The sequence below is a fragment of the Balaenoptera acutorostrata genome, chromosome 8 (assembly GCF_949987535.1).
Source record: "Balaenoptera acutorostrata chromosome 8, mBalAcu1.1, whole genome shotgun sequence".
Classification (NCBI taxonomy): Eukaryota; Metazoa; Chordata; class Mammalia; order Artiodactyla; family Balaenopteridae; genus Balaenoptera; species Balaenoptera acutorostrata.
Genome location: NC_080071.1, coordinates 60352607 through 60379937, shown reverse-complemented (window position 1 = coordinate 60379937; position 27331 = coordinate 60352607). Strand labels below are relative to the sequence as shown.

General features: G+C 36.5%; 1 protein-coding gene and 1 long non-coding RNA gene across 2 annotated transcripts in view; one reads left to right on the top strand and one right to left on the bottom strand.

Moving 5' to 3' along the window:
* C2CD6 (C2 calcium dependent domain containing 6) overlaps positions 1-27331 on the top strand; it is a 120243-nt gene that overhangs the window by 72267 nt on the left and 20645 nt on the right. Inside the window, exons 9-13 of the mRNA XM_007190533.2 lie at positions 1867-2013; positions 10654-10759; positions 12593-12659; positions 14482-14525; positions 16021-16314. Of these exons, the coding sequence (XP_007190595.2) occupies positions 1867-2013; positions 10654-10759; positions 12593-12659; positions 14482-14525; positions 16021-16314 (658 nt within the window). The remainder of the gene's footprint in view (positions 1-1866; positions 2014-10653; positions 10760-12592; positions 12660-14481; positions 14526-16020; positions 16315-27331) is intronic.
* Positions 18048-27331, bottom strand: part of LOC114238894 (uncharacterized) — a 34109-nt gene continuing 24825 nt past the window's right edge. Inside the window, exons 3-4 of the long non-coding RNA XR_003624141.2 lie at positions 18644-18772; positions 18048-18188 (exon numbers count right to left, since the gene is read on the bottom strand). This is a non-coding gene — a long non-coding RNA (uncharacterized LOC114238894). The remainder of the gene's footprint in view (positions 18189-18643; positions 18773-27331) is intronic.

The following is a 27331-nucleotide window of genomic DNA, read 5'->3' as shown; positions in this document are numbered from 1 at the left end:
TAGTTGATCATGATATTCCTAGAAATAGAACATACAGGAAGCCTACTAAATTCTTACTTGATCTGTATCAGCAGAAAAGTTCTAGGTCAAATGAACAAAAGTCTAACCTAAATCATAAAAACAGAGCTCCTCAATCAGTTCCCAGTTTGAACCAGTTTACAGACCCAGAACCCTTTGAATGAAGGGGAAGCCTGATCCCCTTGAGGAGAGACCTCAGCACAGTGCCAAAAATTATGTTAATCTTTCTCCCAGCATTCCCCCAAAGGAACTACAGCCTTTTACCAGGGTAACTGTGCATCAGAGAAAAGGAAATAGAGTTTTCAGAGACTACTGGACCCTGGCTCTGAACTGACACTAATTCCAAAAGACCCAAAATGTCACTGTTGTCTACCAGTTAGAATAGGGGCTTATGGAAGTCATGTGGTCAATGGAGTTTTAACTCTGATTCATCTCATGGGGGACCCAGTGGGTCCCCAAACCCATCCTATAGTTATTTCCCCAGTTCCAGGATGCATAATTAGAATATATGTATTCAACAGTTGGTGAATACCTTCCCTGTCCTGTGGAATGAGGGATATTACAGTGGAAAAGACTAAATGGAAGCCACTAGAGCTACCACTAATAGTAAACCAAAAGCATTACCTGGAAGGATTTCAGAGATTAGTGCCACCATAGGGATTTGAAAGGTGCAGGGATGGTGGTTCCCATCACAATCCCATTCAACTCACTTATCTGGCCTGTGCAGAAAAGAGATATATCTTGGAGAATGACAGTAGATTATTGTAAGCTTAACCAGGTGGTGACTCCAAATGCAGCTGCTGTACCACTTGTGGTTTCATTGCTTGAGCAAATTAACACACCCCCTGGTACCTGGTATGCAACTCTTGATCTGGCAAGTGCTTTTTTCTCCATACTTGTTAATCAAGACCATCCAAAACAGTTTTATTTCCACAGGCAAGACCAACAGTATACCTTCACTGTCCTACCTCAGAGATACATCACTCTCCAGCCCTATGTCATAATATAGTAGACAGGAATCTTAATTACTTTCTTTTATATAAGATATCACACTCACCCTTACAGTAATGACATTATGCTGATTGGACCTAGTGGGCAAGAAGTGGCACTATTCTAGACTTATTGGTAAGATATTTGCATGTCAGAAGGTGGGAAATAAGTCTGATAAAATTCGAGGGCTTTTACTGACCTCAGTGAAATTTTAGGGATCCAGGTATGGGGCTTGTCAAGATATTCCTGCTGAGGTGAAGGGTAAGTTGTTGTATCTGGGCTCTCCTACAACCAAAAAAAAGAGGCATAACACCTAGTGGGCCTCTTGGGTTTTGGAGGCAACATATTCCTTTGGATGTGCTACTCTGGCCCATTTACTCAGTGACCTGGAAAAAAAATTTATATATATGTTTTTCTTCCCTCTCATCTCCTTATCATGTAACATAATACATATTTACTTTATATCATAGTATTTAAGTATTGTTAACCTTACATCATAGTTATTTAAGTTTCAGGATATTAAGGAGAAGAGTAAACATCACCCAAGGACTTTACATCCTTTTCTGAGGAAGGGGCTAGTGAGTTTTTGGCTGTATGTATACAGGAGAGTTGTATCATGTAAGGTTAATTATGACCTTGTTACTGTTTTCATTTGGAGATTAAGCATGTTGTAAGATGTTTATGGGTACCAAGTTGACAAGGGGTGGACTTGTGATGGTTAGTTTTTTGTGTCAACTTGACTGGGCCATGAGATAGAGATTTGGATCTAGAGATAGGGAGAGAGGTCTGGGTCTGATAGCTAACACTGATTTTAGAAGTGGACTTTTGTATAATTTTAACTTTATTACCATTTTCCAGAAATGTTATTATACCACAACCAATAGAATATCCAGCATTCTTATCCCCAGACCTGAATGTTTCTGTTGGGGTGCCAACTACAGCATCCCAATCCAACCAGCCATCTGTAGTACGACTTGAAAAACTTCAGCAACAACCCCGGGCAAGGTAAAAAACAAAAACAAAACAAAACAAAAAATTTTTCATCTTATTTATGTGTTATTTGTATATTAATTTTTCCTTTGAGACATAGGCTTGCTATTGGTCCAGAAACCTTCATCATGGTGATATTTCATGGGTTCAGTGTTTGTTTTAAAAAGTCAATGATCTGGCAAGAAAAAGGGTGAGAACTCATTAATATGGGAGAAAGTATAATACTTTCTCTGCCCCTTCACTCAACAATATAGTCTATAGGTCTCTTATACTCTTTTCTGTATTTCCCATCTTTTATCTCTATGCTTTAGATATTTTCTTCTGACCTGTCTTATAATCATTGGTTCTTTCTTCTTTGTCTCTTATCTGCTGTTAAACCAATTGAATTCTTAATTTCAGTTATTTCCTTTTGTTATGGAATTTTCATTTACTTTATAGTTCCACTTCTCTACCAAGATCCTCAGTCTTATCTTTTAATTCTTTGAACATATTAATCATTATATTTCAAAGTTCGTCTCTGATAACTTGATTATTTGGATTTCCTATAAGTCTATACCTATTGTTGGTTTTTTTTCTCAGAGTTTTTAGTCAAATCTTATGTTCTCATATGCCTAGTTGTTTTTATCAAGTGCCAAACATTGTATCTGAAAATCTGTAGAACTAATTTGAGGCTCTTGATTATATATTTTTACAGATAATATATACATTTGCATCTGGCAGCCAGCTAGCCTGGGAACACTAGCAATCCCAGATCACCTTAATTCAATTGAGATGAGACTGAAATGATTTGAAATGATTTGGGCTTTAGTTCCTGTGGGCATTAGTCTTTCTCTGGTTTACTATTATTCTTAACATCAAGGTCGGGACTAGTGTGAGGCAACCAGGGTACAATATTTAAGGAGACATTTATTCTTGGGATATAGCCCTCTAGGGCCCCAACTGAAAGCCTAGGTGTTTACCATGGCTTCTCATCCTTAACAGGGGCTGAACTCTGGTTTTTGTTCCCTCATTCTTACATATTTATCTCAAAGCTCTTAACTCTTGGCCACCTCAAATGCCTTGAAGGAAAATGGCTCCAAATTATGGGCTCAAAGTCTCCAGACTTCCTTTCTGTCTGGCATCTTGGATTTGCAAATTCTTGCTGCCTTTATAACTGACTGATACTTCCAAAGAAAAAATTTTAAAATACTTTGTCTAGCTTTTTCAGTTGTGCAGTGAGATGGTCTGAAATAATCTATTCCATCATTGCCAGAAACAGAACTCCTGAAATTTTGAAAATAGTGTTTATGTATATGCATATTTTACTCAGACTTATAAATTAATTCATAAACGTTGAATTATAAACATAAACATTGAATCCTTGAGTGATCAAGGAACCCCTTTTTCCCCTAGTCCTATGTTTTATTCTTTCAATAACATTTATTTATTTATTTATTTTTATTGGAGTATAGTTGATTTATGTTGTGTTAGTTTCAGGTGTACAGCAAAGTGAATCAGTTATACATATACATATATCCACTCTTTTTTAGGTTCTTTTCCCGTATAGGTCATTACATAGTATTGAGTAGAGTTCCCTGTGCTATATACAATATAGGTCCTTACTAGTTATCTATTTTATACATAGTAGTGTATATATGTCAATCCCAATCTCCCAATTTATCTCTCTCCCCACTCCCCTCTGGTAACCATAAGTTTGTTTTCTACATTTGTGACTCTATTCCTGTTTTGTAAATAAGTTCATTTGTACCATTTTTTAGATTCCACATAATATTTATTTATTTTTATTTCAGTTTTATTGAGATATAATTGACACACAGCACTGTATAAGTTTAAGCAGTACTTAATGATTTGACTTACATACATCATGAAATGATTATCATGATAAGATTACCGAATATCCATAATCTCCTATAGATTCAAAATAAAAGATTTTTCCTTGTGATGAGATCTCTTAGGATTTACTCTCATAACAGCTTTCGTATATAACCTATAGCAGTGCTAATTATGTTAATCATGTTGTACACTGAATGCCTAGTACTTATTTATCTTACAACTGGAAGTATGTACCTTTTGACCACCTTCATCCAGTTCCCCCTCCCCCACCCCCTGCCTCAGGTAACCCCAAATCTGATCTCTTTTTTCTATGAGTTTGTTCTTTCATTTTTTGAAGTATGATTGACCTACAACACTATATTGTTCCTGGTGCACAACACAGTGACTTAACATTTCTATAAATTACAAAATGATCACCATGATAAGTCTAGTTACCATCTGTCAGCAAAGATACTACATTATTTTTGACTATATTCCCCATGCTGTACATTTCATCCCGGTGATCCGTTTATTTTGTGACTGGAGGTTTGTATCTCTTAATTTCCCTTACCTATTTCACTCCTCTTCCACTCCCCTCCACTCTGTTTGTTCTCTGTGTCTATGATTCTGTCTCTGATTTATGTTTCTTCATCTGTTTTGAATTTTAAATTCCACATATAAGTGAAATCATACAGTACTTGTCTTTCTATGTCTGACTTAATTTAGTTAGCGCTATACCTTTTTTGTTGCAAATGGCAAAATTTCATTCTTTTTTATGGCTGATACACCATTGCATATATATATATATATATATATATATATACACACACCACATCTTCTTTATCCATTCATCTATCAGTGGGCACTTAGGTTGCTTTTGTGTCTTGGCTATTGTGAATAATGCTGCAGTGAACATAGGGATGCATATATCTATTTAAATTAGTGTTTGTGTTTTCTTTGGAGAAATACCCAGAAGTGGAATTGCTGGATTGTATGGTAGTTCCATTTATAATCTCTTGAAGAACCTCCATACTGTTCTCCATAGTGGCTGTCCCAATTTACATTCCCATCAACAGTGCAGGAGGGTTCCCTTTTCTCCACACCCTCACCAACACTTGTTATTTGTTGTCTTTTGATAATGCCTATTCTGACATTCTGTGAGGTGATATCTGATTGTGGTTTTGATTTGCATTTCCCTGATGATTATTGATGTTGAGCCTCTTTTTATGTGTCTGTTGACCATCTGTATGTTTTGTTTGGAAATGTGTATGTTCAGGTCCTTTGCCAATTTTTTAATCAGATTGTTTGCTTTTTTTGATGTTGAATTGTATGAGTTCTTGTATTGACCTCCTTAGTTAGATTTATTCCTAGGTATTTTATTCTTTTTGATGTGATTGCAAATGGGATTGTTTCCTTAATTTCTCTTTCTGAAACACAACTGATTCCTTTTTTTTTTTTTGATGTTTGACAATGAATTCTTTAATTGAAGTATAGTTGATTTACAATATTATGTTATTTTCAGGTCTACAGCATAGTGATTCAGTATTTTTATAAATTATACTTCATTAGAAGTTATTACAGGGACTTCCCTGGTGGTCCAGTGGTTAAGACTCCATGCTTCCATTGCAGGGAATGCAGGTTCAATCCCTGGTTGGGAAACTTAAGATCCTGCATGCTGCGTGGCGTGGCCAAAAAGCTTTTTTTTAATTAAATTCTAAAAAGTTATTACAAAATAATGGCTATAATTCCCTGTGATGTACAATGTATCCTTATTGCTTATCCATTTTATACATAGTAGTTTGTATCCTTTAATTACATACCCCTATTTTGCCCCTCTCTTCTTCCCTCTCCCCACTGGTAGCCACTAGTTTGTTTTCTGTATCTGTGAGTTTCTTTCTGTTTTGCTAGATACATTCATTTTATTTTTTAGATTCCACAAATAAGTGATATCATACAGTATTTGTCTTTCTCTCTTTGATTTATTTCTCTAAGCATAATATTCTCTAGGTCCACCTATGTTGCTGCAAATGGTGGAATTTCATTCTTTTTTATGGCTGAGTAATATTCCATTGTGTGTATGTATAAATCTTTTTTTGTCCATTCTTCTGTTGATGGACACTTGAGTTGCTTCTGTATCTTGGCTGTTGTAAATAGTGCTGCTATGAACATTGGAGTGCATGTATCTTTTCAAATTAGGGTTTTCATTTTTTCTAATTTATACTCAGGAGTGGAATTGCTGGATCATATGGTAGTTCTATTTTTAGTTTTTTGGGGACCCTCCATATTGTTTTCCATAGTGGCTTCACCAATTTATATTCCCACCAACAGTGTGAAAGGGTTCCCTTTTCTCCACATCCTCACCAACGTTTGTTATTTGTAAACTTTTTGATGATAGCCATTCTAACAGGTGTGAAGAGGTATCTCGTTGTTTCGATTTGTATTTCTCTAATAGTGATATTAAGCATCTTTTTTGTGTGTGTTAGCCATCTGTATATCTTCTTTGGAAAAATGTCTACTCAGGTCTTCTGCCCATTTTTTGATTGGGTTGTTTGTTTTTTTGATATTGAGTTATATGAGCTGTTTATATATTTTTGGATATTAACCCCTTCTTGCTGGTCATATCATTTGTTCAGTTATTGTATTCTTCAGCTCTGTGATTTCTCTTTGGTACTTATATTTTCTGTCTCTTTGTTGAAATTCTCACTTTGTTCATGCATTTTTCTTCTGACCTTGATGGGCATCTTTATGACCATTATTTTGAATTCATTATCAGGTAAGTCACTTATCTCTGCTTCATTAATGTCTGTTTCTAGAGTTTTATCTTGTTCTTTTGTTTGGAACTTATTTTCTGGAGTTTTATTTTATTCCTTGGCTTAAGACTTATTCCTCTCTTACTTCATTTTCCTTGACTCTCTGTGTTGGTTTCTGAACATTAGATAAAACAACCACCTCTCTAAGTTTTGATGTTGTGGCCTCATTGTAGGAAAGGAACCTTACCATCAGCCCAGCCCAAGTTCTTGGTTGTCCCTCAAACCTTTGTGATGGTCCAAGTCACCTTGTTTGTTCTTAGTCACCCTTCCAATAGTTGAGGGCGTGTCAAGACTTGTCAGTGTCCCAAAGGGGAGATCTCAGTCAGCACCTAGATTCAGGCTGATTGGAAGCTGAACCCCCAGGTAGATGCTGGGAAAGTATGTAGTTAGAGCCCTTTCAGGGAGAAACTGGAAGACTTTTTTTTCCTCTTCCCTCTGTGCTGGGCCTGTTTGTATAGTCACAGGGTTGGTGGTGCACCTGCACCCATTAAAACTGCTTCTTTGTGTACTATAGTCCTGTAGACTGGTAAATGCAAACCCTGTTGACTATGACATCAGGCAATCTGGGGGCCTGTGCTTTGGGTGGCAGCCACAAAATCTGGGGTGCCAGTTGTATGTACAGACTTTTCCTTGGAGATACTGGTGATCTGGATCAGGCTAGAGGGAGAAGAGAGATGTAGTGTCTGCTGGCTTCCCTGGTTTCCAGGGAGGATTGCAGTCAGCCCCTAGAAGCATGCTAAATTAGAAGCCTGACCCGCAAACATTAACTTTTACAGAATGTGAGTAGGCTTCTCTTGGGGAAAGACTGGGAGATGGAGAGTTTTTGCCTACTCTGTGCTGAGCCCTTGGCACATAACCATGGCAAGTCCTAGAGAACCCATTAAGAACTATTCCTATTTTGTTTTAACCTTGAGGGTCTCATGGTCACAAGCTAGGTGTGACCTAGCTAGGTGTTTTGGGGGCCTGTCCCTCAAGTGGCAGTCTTGAAAGTTAGAGCACTCATTGTGGGGTCCAAACCTTTCTCTCCTCAAAGAGATGCTGGGAATTGGAAGTTCCTTCCCAATTGTATGACATGGTGCCAGGGTTAGGTTTATGGTGAGAGTGTGTCTCAGCCTTTCCTACCCATTTGCTGTGGGTATTTTCTCATTCGTCCAGTGTTTAGGAGTTGCTCAGCTATTTCTGGATTTCTTTCAGCAGGAATTGCTCCTTGTACAACTATAGATTTGTATCTCTGAGATCTCTCAGATGTATCTCTGAGAGAAGATGAATGAGTTCAGGAGCCTCTTCACCATCTTAGACTGGAATCCACAAATTTCTTCAGTTCTTGGCTTAGTAGAACACATCTGGATCATTATAATGCTTCTCCATTCAGAGTGGCTCCCTGAGCTCTACCTGCAGAACCTCGACTTCTTTGGCTTCCAGTGACAGCGATGGCTGTTGCTCTGCCTTCTCTTGAGTGGCAGCACCACCCAACCCCCTTCTTCCTAGCAGAATGGGTCCCCCTCTCCTCCCTCTGCTCACTGACTCCCATGTATCTTTGTTGTGTGTTTCTGCAATCTAAGAATGTTATTTTGATCCTTATTATCTTCTTATAACTACTTTGGAATTTGGCCCTGATAATTCTCTGTTGCTCAATTTTATATGAAATTAATTTTCCTGAATTTTTTGCAGAAGCTTGGTTCCAAAAGCTTTTCTAGCTTCACAGAGCTCCCACTTCTGAAGTTTTTATTTGGTGTTTAAAAATACAGTGACCTTCTTTCAAGGTTTTCTGAGGCCCCGTCCCTAAGTAGAGACCTGGCTGGTCAGTTTTGAGCATCCTCAGTGGTTAGACTACTCCAGTCCTTTAATTCTTTTTTTTTTTTTTTAAAGATTGATTGATTGATTGCTATGTTGGGTCTTCGTTTCTGTGCTAGGGCTTTCTCTAGTTGCGGCAAGCGGGGGCCACTCTTCATCGCGGTGCGTGGGCCTTTCACTATCGTGGCCTCTCTTGTTGCGGAGCACAGGCTCCAGACACGCAGGCTCAGTAGTTGTGGCTCACAGGCCTAGTTGCTCCGTGGCATGTGGGATCCTCCCAGCCCAGGGCTCGAGCCCATGTCCCCTGCATTAGCAGGGAGATTCTCAACCACTGTGCCACCAGGGAAGCCCCAGTCCTTTAATTCTTATCATGAATGCTTTGTACTCACCCACTATTGGAATGAGCAAAACCCTCCCAGTTTCAACTGTTATTCTCACGCTGGCTGGCTGTGCTTTCTTGTGACTACCTGTTGGCTATTTGGGGTTCTCTTATTCTCACATTCATCAGATGCCCCTTTTATACCTGTTGCTTTCTCCCATATATTCACTGATACCATGAAGATCTTAATGTATATGGGGTTAATAGGGAAACCTTGTCACGTGATTTTGTTGTAAATGTTGCCTATAAGTTTTGGGGTTTGCTACCTAGATACTCTGAATGTTTTTATGTAGATATTTGGGAGGATTCAAAAACTATGCTACTTCTGCTGCCATCATCTTCTTGGAATTTTCCTTTTTTGCTAAACTTTCATATTCATAATAACTTATTTGTGGTATCATTTGGGGGAATTTATTTAAACAATCATATCATCTACAGGTAATAACAATTTTGTTTCTTTGTTCCCAATCCTTAATCTTTAGTTTTGTTTTCTTGTCATTCTATGCTGGCTGGAAGCTCCAGTCAATGTCTGTTATAAATGGTAAGGGTGGACATCTTTGTTTTGTTCAGGATCTTTCATGGCAATGCTTCTAGCACTTAATAGTCAAGCACATTATTTATATAGGTTTTTTGGTTGATGTCCTGTCCCAGATTAAGTAAATTATTCCATTCTGTTCCTAGTTTTCTAAGAGTTTTCTATTTTAATCATGAATGGATGTTGGATTTTGCCAAATTATTTTTCTCTCTCTTTTTTTTTTTTTATGCTATTCTTGTCTGCTTACATTCTGTTTATGTATGTATGTATGTATGGCTGTGTTGGGTCTTCGTTTCTGTGCGAGGGCTTTCTCTAGTTGTGGCAAGCGGGGGCCACTCTTCATCGCGGTGCGCGGGCCTCTCACTATCGCGGCCTCTCGTTGCCGAGCACAGGCTCCAGATGCGCAGGCTCAGTAATTGTGGCTCACGGGCCGAGTTGCTCCGCGGCATGTGGGATCTTCCCAGACCAGGGCTCAAACCCGCATCCCCTGCATTGGCAGGCAGATTCTCAACCACTGCGCCACCAGGGAAGCCCTATTTTTCTCTTTTAATCAGTTAAATTGTATTTAAATTAAACATTCTGTTGTTAATGTCAAAATATCCTTATATTCCTGGGATAAAGCCAACTGGTTCATGGTATATTATCTTTTCCTTATACCACTACATTTTTTGTACTAAAATTATATTTTATTTGTAACATTTGCATCTATGTTTGTGAATGAGATTAGACTAATTTTCCTTCTTTGTAATGTCCTTGTTATGCTTTATTGTCAAGGTCATAGTGTCCTAATGAAATGAATTGAGAAACATTTCCTCTTTTCCATTTAATTCTTGTCGATTATATCTTTAGATTATGAAAGCCTTTTGAAATTTGGATTGAAAACTAAATTCCTATCTTTTCATTTGTTTTATTGCAGAAGATATCATATATGTGTTAAATAATTTATAAAATATGTATACATAGTTTAAATGAGAGCAATATATATAGAAAAATTTCTTAAATATGTATGTATAATTTAAATAAAGATAATAAGACCATTGCCTAGATATTTACAATTTGGGTTAAGAAATACAACATTACCAATATTATAATGTGTTTTGTGTGCCCTTATGAGATTACATCCCTCTCCCCAGCTCTCCCCAGGTAACTACTACCCTGATTTGTGTTATAATCATTCCTTTTCCTATGTGTCCTTAAACAATATATTGTTGGTTTTCTTCTTTAAGAACTTTTTATAAATGTATCATACTGTATGTGTTGTTCTTTGTTTCATACCATATATATTCTTCTATCACTTTTTAAATCTGTAACTGATTTTTCTTTAGGCTAGAAAAAATGAAAAAAGAATATAGACATCTGAGTACATGGATAGAAAAAGCTAGCTACTTAGAAGGAGTTCTTACCCCGAGATTGGAACATAAAGAACCTAAGGTGATTAACATAATACATTCTTCCGTACATAGATTTTTACTTTTTATTTTAAAATTATGATAATTAAAAATAATGATCAGATATTGTTAATTTGTTCCCTCTCTATAAAATGCTACTCATAGTTCATGCACTTTCCTATTTTGATAATGTGACATTCAATGAATATTGATTAATAATTTATAAGTTTAGTTTTTAACAGCTTTGTTGAGATATAATTGACGTACTATATAGTTCATCCATTTAAAGTGTACAATTCAGTGACCCTAAGTATATTGACAGAGTTGTGCTTCCATCGCTACAATCAGAGAACATTATCATTACCCCAAAAAGAAACCCCATACCTCTTAGCCTATACCCTCCAAACCCCTCATGCCCTGCTAGCCCTAGACGACAACTAATGTACTTTATGTCTCTATAGATTTGCTTGTTCTAGATATTTCATATAAATGGAATCATACAATATATGGTCCTTTGTGACTTGATTCTTTCACTTAGTATAGTGTTTTTAAGGTTCATCCTTATTGTAGCATGTAGCAATACTTCATTTCATTTCATTGCCAAATAATATTTCATTGTTTGGATATACTACATTTTTTTATCCACTCATCAGTTGATGGACATTTGGTTGTTTCCACTTTTTAGCTATTATGTATAATGCTGCTATGAACATTCATGTGCAGTTTTTTTGTGCATGTATGTTTTTAATTCTCTTGGGTATATACTTAGGGGTGGAATTGCTGGATCATATCCTAATTCTGTTAACTTTTTCAGAAACTGCCAAACTGTTTGCCACAGCAGCTGCACAATTTTACATTTAACCAGCAATGCGTGAGGGTGTCATATCTCCTACAACACTTGTTATTTTCCTTTTTTAAAAAAATTTAATTATGGCCATCCTAGTGGGTTTGAAGTGGTATCTCATTGTGATTTTGATTTGCATTTCTTTAATGACCAATGATGTGAACATCTTTTCATGTGAATACTGGCCATTTGTATATCTTCTCTGAATAAATTTTTATTCATATCTTTTGCTGATTTTTTAATTAGGCTATTTATATTTTTACTGTTGAGTTGTAAGAGTTCTTTATATATTTTGGATACTAGACCCTTATCAGATATATAAGTAAGATTTACTATTTAGAAGTACTATCTAATCTATACATTTTGACCTGGCAGTAAAAGATTCATAGGGATTTCAGTGAATAGAGAAAACATTGACTAAAATCACAGCTTTGAAATGGTAGTCATAACATATTGATATATTCATGTTTTTCAATGCCTCTGAGATAATTGGGCAGGATTGTGCTGTGATAAAATAAATTGATTAGCATTTGCTAATACAGAATTAGTATTTTAGGGAAATTCTGTGGGGCTTTTCATTAAAGGGACTCTGAACTTTGGGTTTTCATTGAAAAATCAGTATTTTATAAGAGCCAGTGGTCACTCCACCTTATAATTCTTCTTGGAATTTTATAAAGATCCACATCACTTTGCAACTGATAGACTATAATGTATTCCAATAAAAAAGTGATCTGTTTCCCGTGGGTATCCTCTTATACCCCTTGAAGTTAAACATTATGTCATTTGTCTTGTAATCTTTTTCTGTCATGCATTCATCATTCAGAAACCCTATCAATTCTTGGGTCTTCTCTTCCTGGACCGTTAACTCCTAGCCAGGGTGTGCCTGTCTTTAAAACAGTACTGTTTGCTTTTCTCACAAACCCATATTCTTCTTGTCTTCTGTAAATTTTTTTAAAGTATTTTAAAAAGTTATGAAAGCAGGAACAAATGTTTTAGCTCTTTAAACATTTCTCCAATATGTTTTTCTTCTAGGAAAGTAATACCAATGAGGTACTTGAAAGCCAACTGGAAGAGAGACCTACAGATACTGTGACATCAGGTTAAGAAACTAATTTACCTTTTGTATGTATTATTAAGATAATTAAAACAGGGTGGTTATATCACAAAAAGAAAACTAGCAATCTGCTTTACGTATACTTCATTTTTTGTTAGGGAATAAAAATACATTTCATTATATTTTTGGTATATAGTATTTATTTTGTAACACTCCAAAGAAAATACTTAGATCCAATTAAGAGTTATTTTTATTTTTATCTTTAATACTCCTTTCCTCTTTAAGAACAAGAAAAAAGTTAAATCTTACCTATAATCTATGAAAAGGTATTTTTGTTAAACATTGTTAACTGTAGAACTATTGGTCTCTTTTATGTGGAGGATGTGTGTATGTGCGTGCATGTGCGTGTGTGTGTGTAAGAGAAAGGGAGGAGGAGAGAGAGCAGGACAGGAAATTAAATTAACATTAAATGTGAGAACTTTGCACAAATTATCAGTAAGATATTTAATTAATAGAAGATACCGTTCATGCAGTTTTTAAGAAAAATCTCTCTTAAAAGATTCATTTAGAAAGTAAGTTAAAATAGATGCATAATACTCTATCTTTAAAATCATGGATTCTGCTGGTGTGGATTAATGATTTATTATTATAAGACTTTGGCCACAGGTTACTTCTCTAATTCTACTTCCCCGGCTACCTCAGGCTTTGATATATTCATTTCTTAACCTCTGAGGATCAACCAGCCTAGCAGAGCTATTTCATCTTTAATCTACTTTTTCACTGAAACATTCAAGTTTTAGGTTGTAGGAGAATCACAACTTCCCTCTTCAGTATAGCGGTTGAATATTGGAGGTTAACCTCTCTCACACACTGATGGTTACTATTTTTTTTTTTTTTTTACTTTTTTTCACTTATCCACAGAGTTTATTTCAAGTCCCATTGGATCCTCTAGTGACTTCTTTCCTTTTGGCATTCCAGTAGCTCCCTATAGTTACAGCTGACATTTACTGATCACTGGGTTCCAGGCACATTACTTGGATTATGTAACTCAGTACTCAAAGCAGTCAATCGAGGGTGCTATTATTTTTTATCCACATATTTACAGATGAGAAAACTGAGGATCAAGTCAGTGAGAGGTGACACAGCCATTAATTTGAACCTAGTCTATTTGACCCAAGAACTCAAGCATTTAACCACATTGCTGCTCCCATTGTATATACTTGTAACATACCTATAAGATAAGCTATCGCTAGTCTATTTTACATGTGAGAAAACCAAGGCTCAGAAAAATGAGCTGACAGCAGTCATGCAGCTAATAGTGACCTTAATAAATTGTGTTTTTTACTAGACTTATGCATCCCTTTGTATCTCAATTATTTATTCCCTTTCCCTTTTAGAATTTTCTTTTTTTCTTGCTAAATATGTATTCTTTATATTTCTAGGAAAATTTTACAAGTGCTTCAGTTAGCCTCTCTTGAATGGTCCTATTTTTTCTGGTTACATACAACTTTACTCTTTTTTTCCAATCCCAACCTTATCACTGACCATCTGGGATTTATTCTTATTTCCTCTTGACTTTTAGCAAAATATAGTACATGCCTGTTTTTATGTCTTATATTGAGGGATCTGAAATCTTATCATTTTATACATGTTTTCACTTCATCTCCACACTTGTTCATTTACTCCTCCATCTTCCCAGAGATTCATCAGCCTGTTTTTACTAAATATGTAGTGTTTATGTTTGAATAACTGCTTTGATTTAAATTGCTTCTATTCTTGGTGAGAAAAACTGTAATATTTTATTAATGCATATAAATAATGTTTATTTTTTATATATAATAATATACTTCTATGAATTTCTTAACAGATATCCCTCTTATAAAGGAAGAAGCTGAAACTATTCCAAGTGAGGTAAGGGAGCTTGAAAGAGAACTTCTAATAGTTACTATTTTATAAAGGGATGAAATAATTGTAAATGGAGAAATATTTATAGATGGAAAGAAGAAAGCACTCAAGAAGTTATTCAAGTTTTCATGGTTATTTCTGTTACGACAATATCTGTACAGTGTTACACGATTTATTTAACTTAAATTACACTGTTAAAAGGGAAGTTTCAGTATCAAATAGTAACATTTTAAAGTACATATGAATGTAGGGGACAAAAGGTGTTTATGAACAGAAGGGGGGAAACAAATAAAAGAAAGCATAGGGCTTCCCTGGTGGCGCAGTGGTTGAGAATCCGCCTGCCAATGCAGGGGACACGGGTTCGAGCCCTGGTCTGGGAGGATCCCACATGCCACGGAGCAACTAGGCCCGTGAGCCACAATTACTGAGCCTGCGCATCTGGAGCCTGTGCTCCGCAACAAGAGAGGCCACGATAGTGAGAGGCCCGCGCACCGCGATGAAGAGTGGCCCCCGCTTGCCACAACTAGAGAAAGTCCTCGCACAGAAACGAAGACCCAACACAGCCATAAATAAATAAATAAATAAATAAATAAATAAATACTTTAAAAAAAAAAAAAAAAAGAAAGCATAAAGTTCTGCACCTTAGAAATGGATGCCACAGACCTAACTACATTCTTTACTTTTTCTCTATAATACAACTGTGTATTCTCTATAATGTATAATCTCCAAAGTAATAGTCTGTATTTTATAAATAGAAATAAATAGAGTTCACATAATATTATTTGCTTTTTAGCTATTTTTACAGAAGGTATTAATTCCGTACGCAGTGGACCCCTATGTAAACCAATAAAATATAAAAGATTCTTCTGTACTACTTGACAAATAGGATTTAATGATTTCTATTCTTGGGCCAGTGGCTCCCAAAATACCAATTGAAGAGTCAGTATGTACTGTTTTGCACAATCCAAAGAGAGAGAAAAAAAGACAATATAGAGAATTTCTCATACAGCTAAATTTACCTGGCTTAACAGACTGTCCTTTCTTTTATGATACTATTCTTTGTACTGTTTTGCTATTAAAATTTCCTTTATTTTACCATATAATTGTGATTTTTATGATATTGTTCTTTGTGCTATTTTGCTATTAAAGTTTCCTTTGTTATGGTATATTGGTGATATTATAGTAACAGTAAAATGTCAGACCCCTTGGTTTTCTTCTTTGAGATGCTGATGATTTATAAAATATGAATATATGAGAACCTCTACTTTATAATGCAGTATGATCATTTTTATGGATAATATCCTATAGTCCATGGTGTCAGACAAGTAGAGAATTTCTCAACTCTTCTAATAAGGAATGTAATAATTTACAAATATTGATGGTAACTTGTTATAATAAAGGATAAAAGTACAAATGATTTTAAGTCCAGTTTTGTTAGTTTTAAATATTTTCTAGTTGATAATGATTAATAGGTAGCTTGTCTTATTGATACATTTTCTAGTTACTGGATAACGATGATAAGAAAGGCCTGACTCTACCAACTTTGAACCAGTCGGGTGAAGATGATTCAAATGTTGTTGCTCCTAAAAGTGACATGTCAACAAAGGAAACAGATACTCCATTGCCCACTATTCCTAGGCTGACGTTAACAGAAGAGGACGAAATACCACCTTTAGAGGAACACCAGCAAGAAGCTATGCCGGAGATAAAAATGAAAAATCTATTCTTCCCACCAAAAGAAAAACTGAAAGATAGATATCCAAGCCTTTTAAAAATGGACTCATCTCCATCAGAGGTAAAGTTGAAAAATATCCATATAAATCCAGGTAGAATAAAGAGGAGGAACTTAATTTTATCTCCAACAGAAATTAGGTGGCAAAGCAACAATCTGAGCTTAGCTTGAAGGAAGAGCACAAGCTTAGTTTCCCCAGATTCAAAATCAAAAGGAAGCTTTCAAAGTCACGATCCAAAGGAAGACCTTGAACTAAAGGTATCTGCCCTTGTATTAGAAGTATAAGACTAAGAAAAACTAAAGAATTCATTAATAAGAAATAAATAAATTGAAAATACATTCAAATGTCTCCAAGTAGAAGTGTGTCTAAGTATATTAAATATTCCTACCCTACTAATACTCATCAAGTAAGGAGGAAAAAAACCTTTGAAGGAAAAGCAGAGTGATCTGAGAAACCAGTAATACAAACCAGTCTCATGGTTTGGTGTAAAATTCAGCTGAAAGTATAACAATGGCAGCAAAATCTAAATTCAAAGGAAAGCCTGAGAGGTTATTTCATTGAAAATTTTTAATGAAACTGTTATAGGAAATAGCATATGTGCCCCTGTTACAAACAGTTTTATAGTTTAAAATGAGAATGATGGGAACATTTAAAGGTACACCAGGGAAAAGCATTTCTCAAAATGACAGTTATTCTACTTAGATCTTTACATCTTGTTTGAGTCACTATCATAAAGCAGTGTAAAAATGTGTATTGGTCAGTGGGAAAACAATCTGAGTTCTAAGTATGGCTCTGCCTCTAAATACATCAGCAAGCTTGCACACCTGAATCCCTAGGCCTATTTTCTCATCTACTGAATGGTAGTTTATACTAGGTCATTTCTAAATTCCTTTCCAAATTCCACAAGATATCATTTTATTAAATATCTCAAGTTGGGGAATTATTCCTAATTACCTAGATCAATACGCTAAGCAATGTAACTTAAAAAGAAAAACATTCTTGTTTTTACTGAATGTGAAAGTAATACACAGTCATTATAGGAACTTTAGAAAATAGAAGTATAAAAAAGAAAATAAAAGTAGTTATAATTCTACTGCCACATTTAATAATTTTATTTCCTTTCAGTCTTTTTTATTAACATATGTATATCTTTTATTTATTTTTAAAAACTTGGATCAAACTATATATGTATAATTTTATATTATGCTTTTTCAAACTTGATATTATATTTTAAGCATGTTACCTGAATTTTCTTTAAAATTTGCAAGATGCAGGATATCCTCAAATATTGATATTCAGTAATTTAAAATAGTTTCTATATTTTTGGACATTAAGCTTGAAATTAATATTCTTTTACCTATTTATTTGTGTCTGTGATTATCTTCTCATATATTTATAAAAATAGCATGTTGACAAATTGCTCTCCTGAAAGATTGTGCCACTTTATATTCTGACCAGTGATATTTGAGTATTAATGATATTTTAAATAATGATTAAAACTTTTTCATGCTTATTAGCCATTTTGATTTTCCCTATGAGTAGATGAGTAGATTGTCCATTTTTTTCTGTTGAGTATTTGGTGATGTTGTTTAGGTTTTATAATGAGCTCTTTTTATTATACAGATAATAACCTTGTATATTCATGGCACATACTTTTTCATAGTTTTTGTGGTTTGCCTTTTAATTTCTTTATTGAATCTGACTTCCAAAATATTCAGTTTTCATTTGATAAGTGAATTATTTATTGCTCCATAACAAACCACTCCAAAATTTAGTTGCTTAAAATAACCGTTTTATTATTTCTCAAGATTCTATGGGTTGACTTTGCTTAGGTAGGCAGTTGTTTTGCTCCACTTGATGTTGGCTGGTCCTCTAGTCATCTAGGAGCTTGACTGGGCTGGAACACTCATTATGGCTCTCTTATGTGTTTTATACCCTGATGGAAACAGCCGTAGGTCTGGGCTCAATTGGGATGCGTGGACATCTGGTTTGATGTGCCTGTTTCTCTCTCTCTCTCTCTCTCTCTGTCTCAGTTTCTCTCTCTGGAATCTTAGGGATTATTCCTCCCCCTGTCCATGCAACCTCTTCATATGGTCTTTCTATGTGGTCTTTCTAGCAGGGCAGCTGAACTTTTTATGTGGCAGCTCAGGGCTTCCAATATACAAAAACAGAAGCTTCAGCTACTCTTAAGACTTAGGCTTTGTACTAGCATAGGGTCACTTTCACTCCATTCTGTTAGTTAAAGCAAGTCCCAGGCTCAGCCCTGACCCAATATGGGAGGGGACTACATAAGAGCGTGAATTTTGGAAGGTGTCGTTCATTGGGGGCCATCCACAGATTAACCATCTCTAGCTCCAAGTAATTTCTCTCCCACATGCAAAATACACTTACTCTGCTTCCAAGATTCTTAGTTTCATGCCATTACTGCATTAGGCTCAAGCTTAAGTACGGAATTTCATCATCTAAATCAGATCCAGGTAGATGAAACTTCTTGAGCGTGGCTTCTCTCAATCTTAAGACCTGTGAATTGAAGAGACCAGTTATCTGTCCACTACATACAATGGTGAATCAGAAATAGGATAACAACAGGCACTTACATTCCAAAGGTGAAGGAAGGGTAAAGAGAAGCATATAGCAGTCAGTGAGCCATAGTAATTCTGAAGCTCTGGCTCTGCCCTCTGAGAATCTTTCTTTTTCCATAAGAAAGAGCTTATATTTGTAGCTGAGTAGCTTTGCAGCCTATGTCTTATCTGTAGAAAGTTAAGAGTTCAAAAACCTCTTTGCATTTTAAATTGTCTCTGTTCCTTTCAGTCCAAGATACTATGATTATCTTAGAGATTTTGCGGGTTTCCTGGGTATCAAATTATGACCTTAGCTAAATGTTACACCCCTAAATATCTTTAAAACATGCCCCCGTTTACTTTTGACTGATAGTCAAGGTGCTGTAGCACAATATCCTTAAGAATCTTAGAAGCTCTCTGGTCTAGCAGAGAGGATCTAAGAGGCCACCCTAAGATACTTAGAATATTTTTTGTCTAGTCAAGTGGGTCTGTAAGATACTACCTTAAATATTTTTGAAGTGTTAACAACAGTTCTCATGGCCTTGTGATCTTGACTTTGAAACTACATTTTACTGACAATGCCACTGGAACCTGATCAATGAAGTCATGAGGTAGGGATTCCTGGCATTGGTTTAGTGGCTTAACAGTATCATTAAGGACCCAGGAACCAGGCTCTTTCTTATTTTTCCTCTTTTTCACAGTCTTGCTTGTCACTTCATTATTACTGGATGTTTGCTTCAGTCCTCGGCATCATTTGTAGATCAAGGCAGGGGGTAGAACATTCAAATTTTCTTTTGCACTTGCCCCCTTTTATTTCTACAAAGAAACAGAAGTTTACCCAATAATCCTCCAGCAGATTTTATGTCCCATTGACTAGAATTAGTTTACATGACTATGTTTAGCTTCAAAGGAGAATGAGAAAACTAGCATTTGGCAAAATGGAATGGGGTTGCCAATAATGATTCATCATTTGGGGCTGTATACGTTGCTGTTACAAGCAGAATTCAGGTTCTGTTGTGACAGGGTAGTATCAGGAGGGGTTACTGTATAATCAGCACAGTTAGCAGTAGCACCACAACTATTCTTCTGTCTGATGGGAATGCTCTTCTCCGGATCTTCTTGGGGTTCATTCATTCACACCATTCAGGTCTCTACTCAGCTGTTACCTCCTTAGAGGGGCGTTCTCTGACCACTCTAAGTAAAATAATTATCCACTCATTCACCCTAGCCTATCTCTATTTTTTTGTTGTATCATTACCTGGTATCATATTACATGTTTCTTTACTTGTTATTGTCTGTCACTCCCACGTGACTTTGTTCCAAATGGTAGGGACTTAGTCTTACTCATCACAGTATCTTACCATTTAGAGTAGTGATGAGTCCATGATGGGCACTCAATAAATATTTGTTGAAGTAGTTAATTAATTAGAAATACTGCAGGGTTTTGAGGCATTTTCTTTGGAATCTCTGAATATGTTACAATTCCTGAGCCTCATTGTATATGATTAATCAAAATCATTTGGTCCTGGGGAAATACAAATTATTTTAATACTTTCAAGGTGAATGAAGCACCTAGTTCTAGCATACCAAATATCAGGCATGAGGCAGCGAGATTAATTCCATATTCCATAAAGAGTAGTGATAAAGGCTCTGATTATTTATGAGTTTTTGAGTTTAAAGTCACTAGTGCCTGCTGAAGACTAGGATTAAGGAAGGCAGGGAGTGGTATGTGTGATATCACTAACCTTCTGTTCATTCATTTGAATTTTTAAAAAATTGTTATTTTATTGGAGCATAGTTGATTAACAATGTTGTGTTAGTTTCAGGTGTATAGCAAAGGGATTCAGTTTTACATATACATATATCTATTCTTTTTCAAATTCTTTTCCCATTTAGGTTATTACAGAATATTGAGCAGAGTTCCCTGTGCTATACAGTAGGTCCTTGTTGGTTATCAATTTTAAATATAGTAGTGTGTATATTGTCAATCCCAAAGTCCCAATCTATCCCCCCCCCCTCACCCTTCCTCCCTGGTAACCATAAATTCGTTCTCTAAGTCTGTGAGTCTGTTTCTGTTTCGTAAATGAGTTCATTTGTATCATTTTTTTTAGATTTCACATATAAGCGATATCATATGATATTTGTCTTTCTCTGGCTGACTGATTTCACTTAGTATGAGTGAAATAGTATGCCATACAGTAGGTTCTCATTAGTTATCTATTTTATACGTAGTAATGTATATATTTCAATCCCAATCTCCTAATTCAGCCCACTCCCCTTCCCCCTTGGTATCCATAAGTTTGTTCTCTACATCTGTGTTTCTATTTCTGCTTTGCAAATAAGTTCATCTGTACCATTTTTCTAGATTACACATATAAGTGATATTATACAATATTTCTTTTTCTCTTTCTGGCTTACTTCACTCTGTATGGCAGACTCTAGGTCTATCCATGTCTCAGCAAATGGCACCATTTTGTTCCTTTTTATGGCTGAGTAATATTCCATTGTATATATGTACCACATCTTCATTATCCATTCCTCTGTTGATGGACATTTAGGTTGCTTCCATGTGCTGGCTATTGTAAACAGCACTGCAGTGAACACTAGGTTGCATGATCCTTTCAAACCACGTTTTTCTCCAGATATATACCCAGGAGTGGGGTTGCTGGATCATATAGTAGCTGTTTTTAGTTTTTTAAGGAACCTCCATACTGTTCTCAATAGTGGCTGTACCAATTTACATTCCCATGAACAGTGTGGGAGAGTTCCCTTTTCTCCACACCCTCTCCAGAATTTATTGTTTGTAGACTTTTTGATGATGGCCAATCTGACTGGTGTGAGATGATACCTCATTGTAGTTTTGATTTGCATTTCTCTAATAATTAGTGATGTTGAGCATTTTTCATGTGCCTCTTGGCCATCTGTACACCTTCTTTGGGGAAGTGTCTATTTAGATCTTCTGCCCATCTTTTGATTGGGTTGTTTGTTTGTTTTTTGATATTGAGCCACATGAGCTGTTTGTAAATTTTGGAGAGTAATCCCTTGTCAGTTGCATTGTTTGCAAATATTTTCTCCCATTCTGTGGGTTGTACTTTTGTTTTGTCTGTGGTTTCCTTTGCTGTGCAAAAGCTTTTGAGTTTAATTAGGTCCCATTGGTTTATTTTTGTTTTTATTTCCATTACTCTAGGAGATGACTCAAAAAAGATATTGCTACGATTTATGTCAAAGAGTGTTCTGCCTATGTTTTCCTTTAACAGTTTTATAATATCCATCCTTACATTTAGGTCTTTAATCCATTTTGAGTTTACTTTTGTGTATGGTGTTAAAGAATGTTCTAATTTTATTTTTTTACATGTAGCTGTCCAGTTTTCCTGGCACCATTTATTGAAGAGACTGTCTTTCCTCCATTGTATAGTCTTGCCTTCTTTGTCATAGACTAATTGACCATACATGCGTGGGTTTCTTTCTGGGCTTTCTATCCTGTTCCATTGATCTATATTTCTGTTTTTGTGCCAGTACCATACTGTCTTGATTACTGTAGCTTTGTAGTATAGTCTGAAGTCAGGGAGCCTGATTCCCCCAGCTCCATTTTTCTTTCTCAAGATTGCTTTGACTATTCAGGGTCTTTTGTGTCTCCATAAAAAATGTATCTCCTCGGGGGCTTCCCTGGTGGCGCAGTGGTTGAGAATCTGCCTGCCAGTGCAGGGAACACGGGTTCGAGCCCTGGTCTGGGAAGATCCCACATGCTGCGGAGCGACTAGGCCCCTGAGCCACAATTGCTGAGCCTGCGCGTCTGGAGCCTGTGCTCCGCAACAAGAGAGGCCACGATAGTGAGAGGCCCACGCACCACGATGAAGAGTGGCCCCCACGTGCCACAACTAGAGAAAGCCCTTGCACAGAAACGAAGACCCAACACAGCCATAAATTAATTAATTAACTAATTAATTAATTAATTAAAAAAATGTATCTCCTTAAAAATTTTTTAAGATTTATTTTATTCTAAAATAAATTTTTTTATTAAATTTTTTTTCTGTGAAAAACACCACTGGTAATTTGATAGGAATTGCATTGAATCTGAGGATTGCCTTGGGTAGTATAGTCATTTGACAATATTGATTCTTCCAGTCCAAGAACATGGTATATCTTTCCATCTGTTTGTGTTATCTTCGATGTCTTTCATCAGCATCTTACAGTTTTCAGAGTACAGGTCTTTTTTCTCCTCAGGGAGGTTTATTCCTTGGTATTTTACTCTTTTTGATGCGATGGTAAATGGGATTGTTTCTTTAATTTCTCTTTCTGATCTTTCATTATTAGTGTATAGAAGTGCAACAGATTTCTGTGTATTAATTTTGCATCCTGCAATTTTACCTAATTCATTGATGAGCTCTAGTAGTTTTCTGGTAGGTCTTTAGGATTTTCTATGTATAGTATCATGTCATCTGCAAACAGTGACAGTTTTACTTCTTCTTTTCCAATTTGGATTCCTTTTACTTCTTTTTCTTCTCTGATTGCCGTGGCTAAGACTTCCAAAACTAAATTTGGATTCCGTTTACTTCTTTTTCTTCTCTGATTGCTGTGGCTAAGACTTCCAAAACTATGTTGAATAAAAGTGGAGAGAGTGGACATCCTTGTCTTGTTCCTGATTTTAGAGGAAATGCTTTCAGCTTTTCACTGTTGAGTATGATGTTAGTTGTAGGTTTTTCATATATGGCCTTTATTATGTTGAGGTATGTTCCCTCTATACCCTCTTTCTGGAGAGTTTTTATCATAAATGGTTGTTGAATTTTGTCAACAGCTTTTTCTGCATCTATTGAGATGATCATATGGATTTTTCCTTCAATCTGTTGATGTGGTGTATCACACTGATTGATTTGTGGATACTGAAAAATCCTTGCATCCTGGGATAAATCCCACTTGATCATAGTGTATGATCCTTTTAATGTATTGTTGGATTTGGATTGCTAGTATTTTGTTGAGGATTTTTGCATCTATGTTAATCAGTGATATTGGCTTGTAATTTTCTGTTTTTGTGGTATCTTTGTCTGGTTTTGGTATCAGGGTGATGGTGACCTCATAGAATGAGGTTGGGAGTGTTCCTTCCTCTGCAATTTTTTTAGGAATAGTTTCAGAAGGATAGGTGTTATCTCTTCTGTAAATGTTTGATAGAATTCGCCTGTGAAGCCATCTGGTCCTGGACTTTTGTTTTTTTAGGAGTTTTAAAATTTCAGTTTCAATTTCAGTACTTGTGATTGGTCTATTCATATTTTCGATTTCTTCCTGGTTCAGTCTTGGGAGACTGTACGTTTCTAAGAATTTGTCCATTTCTTCCAGGTTGTCTATTTTATTGGCATATAGGTGCTTATAGTAGTCTCTTATGATCCTTTGTATTTCTGTGGTGTTGATTGTAACTTCTCCTTTTCATTTCTAATTTTATTGAATTGAGCCCTCTCCCTTTTTTCCTTGATGAGTCTGGCTAAAGGTTTATCAATTTTGTTTATCTTTTCAAAGAACCAGCTTTTAGTTTCATTGATCTTTTCTATTGTTTTCTTCATCTCTATTTCATTTATTTATGCTCTCATCTTTATGATTATTTCTTTTCTTCTACTATCTTTGGCCTTTGTTTGTTCTTCTTTCTTGTTCCTCTGGTGGGCAGGGCCATGCTCAGGAAGATTTAAGCAGCCTGTCTGCTGATGGGTGGAGCTTTGTTCCCATGCTGTTTGTTGTTTGGCCTGAGGCATCCCAGCACTGGAGCCTACAGGCTGTTGGGTGTGGCTCGGGTTTTCGAGAGGGTGGGGGGGGGTGGGGGGTGTGAGGAGGGTGTGTGGGGGGTATGGTGGCCTCCAGGAGGGCTTACGCCAATGAGTACTTGCCAAAACTGCCGCTGCCAGTGTCTTTTTTCCTGCAGTGAGCCACAGCTGCCCCCACAGCCTCTGGGTAACCCTTCAATACTAGCAGGTAGGTCTGGCCCAGTCTCTTATGAGGTCACTGCTTTTTTCTCTGGATCCTGGTGTGCACTAGACCTTGTGTGCACCCACAAGAGTGGCATTTGTTTCCCCCATTCCTATAGAATTCTTGCAATCAAACTCCACTGACCTTCAAAGCCAGATTCTCTGGTGGCTCCCCCCACCCCCCTTTGCAGACCCACAGGCTCAGGAGCCTGACATGGGGCTCAAAACTTTCACTCCTGTGGGAGAACTTCTGCGATATAATTATTTTCCAGTTTGTGGGTTGGCCACCCGGCAGGTATGGGATTTGATTTTGTCACGATTGCGTCCCTCCTACCGTCTCGTCGTGGCTTCTTCTTTGTCTGTGGGTGTAGGGTATTTTTTTTTTTGATAGGTTCCAGTGTTGTTGTTTTTTTTGTCGATGGTTGTTCAGCAGTTAGTTGTGATTTCGGCGTTCTTCTAAGAAGGGGTGAGCTAACATCTTTCTACTCCTCCATCTTGCCAGCAAGTCCCATCCATTTGAATTTCATTGCCTTTACTATGCCATGAATTCCATTTATGAAATTTAAAGCCTTAAATAATGATTGATAGACTAGTGGAAAACATGCCATGATCTTCCAAACTCATTGTCTTTGCTAACTTTGCACTTCGAGTCGACCCAAGTCATGCAAGTGAAATGCACCTTACAATTATTTTTTCCACTATAATTTTTAATTCAATAATTTTTCACTGGTAAGTTTTTCTAATCTATATGTTTTCTTTTCACAGATGTAATAAATTCTTGAAACTATTTGAGACTATAAAATAGAGATTGAAAATAGGAATAAGGGGGAACTTTTCCAATTGATTAAAATAGACCTTCTTTTGAAATAGATAATTTAAAATTTCTAATCATTTTTCCCTTTGTTCACACTTTTCTCTGTAAGGTCTGTTTTGCTTTGGTATCTGAGATGGATTTTATCAGAGATTGTTCATTTAAATCTTTTGGTGCCAGAAAAAGGGAAAGGAGTCATATTATATTCCCAATATTTTTAACACTGCAGTAGGCCTTCAGTTGCCTGTGAGGAATAGGAAAAAATATATACAGCCTGAAGCAGTACATGCAAGAGCACATCACTGAACCTTAACTTAGCTGGTACCCTAGACTAATTGCAGATGCTATGAACTTGAGGAAATGTGTGTTTCCATTGAGGGGGGCAGGATTCTGTTCACTTTCTTTCAAGTCAGGCTTTTACTTGAATTTAGTAAATTCCAGGTTGCTTGGTCAACCCTTCAATCTGATTTCATCTTGACTGTATCTTACAGAAATATTTTTGGACTGTGGGCAGTACCTGTGCTTATTATTTTCCATCTCCTCCCCACCCTAATCTATTCTCCACCTTTCTCTGTCCTGTTATTTTCGTTGTTGTTTTGTTTTGCCTGAAGAGGATGACCCCTATGTGCTGCCTCACCAGCCTGTCTCTCTAGCTGACTTCCAGTTAGGTCCAGCAAATGACAAGCACTGCCAGGATACTGGAGAGCAAGAGGGGAAAGAAAATTTGGGGTTTTTCTGTCCTACTTTCTTCCTACTTTGGTGCTGTGGTTCTGGCAATGGATTTTTCCTTCATATCCACAGCTACTACTGGGTCCTCCCAACCTCCATGACTCCAGCTATCATATCACTGGGCTCTGGCTGGAGTAACATCTTCTCACTGTTGCCCTCAATATCCTTTATTGGTGCCTTATTCATACACACGACTTTCATTTATATTAAAGCCTCTTTAGTTGAACCATTTTAGAGGAATTCTAATTCCTGCCTTAAGTCTAATTAGTAATCTTCCCAGTTTTTTAGTATGCATACAGATTTTCTTCTATTTTTGTATCTCTGTGCTCATTTTACAGGGACTTCGTAAAAACTCAAATTATCATCTTGACCTGAATGTTCATAATGCATTTTTTAAAGTACAGAGCTGAAAATGATGCATGCTTATAAAAATTCAAGCAATTCCCCCAAAAATGCAAGAGGAAAGAGCCTATAATTCTGCCATTTGGAAATTACTAGCATTAAGTTAATATGTAGTGAACATCATTCCATAAATCTTTCCCTTTTGTTGGGAGACAGTTCTCCATGGTTCTCTTGCATTTCTGCACATCTTGTAAGAGGCACAGGGTTCCTGTCCTGAAATGTAATCCATTGCATATGCAGGTGTGGCCCTCTTCACATCACCTTGTGGGAATTAGGGCTTGAGGAACGGATGCAAAAATGCTTAAACTCTGGTTACTGCAATTGCTCTGAGTAATAAGCTGTCCTTTGAGGTCTACTGTCAGCCTCCATGAAACTGTGGCAAGCTAACTTGGTAGCTTACAAGTAGGGTAAGTTCTTGACAACTTTGGTGATAAGATGGGATACTGACAGACTTGGCTTTTTGAAGGATGATAGATAAGGATGTTGTCATGTGATCAGTTGGATTTGGGGGAAACCCATGGAAAATGGTAGTGAACACACTTAGTTGTATGGTAAATCAGGCAATAAATAGCCTTCCACTTTATTGCCTGTTAATGAGGGACAGTTGGAGAGGTGGTTGCAAGCCAGA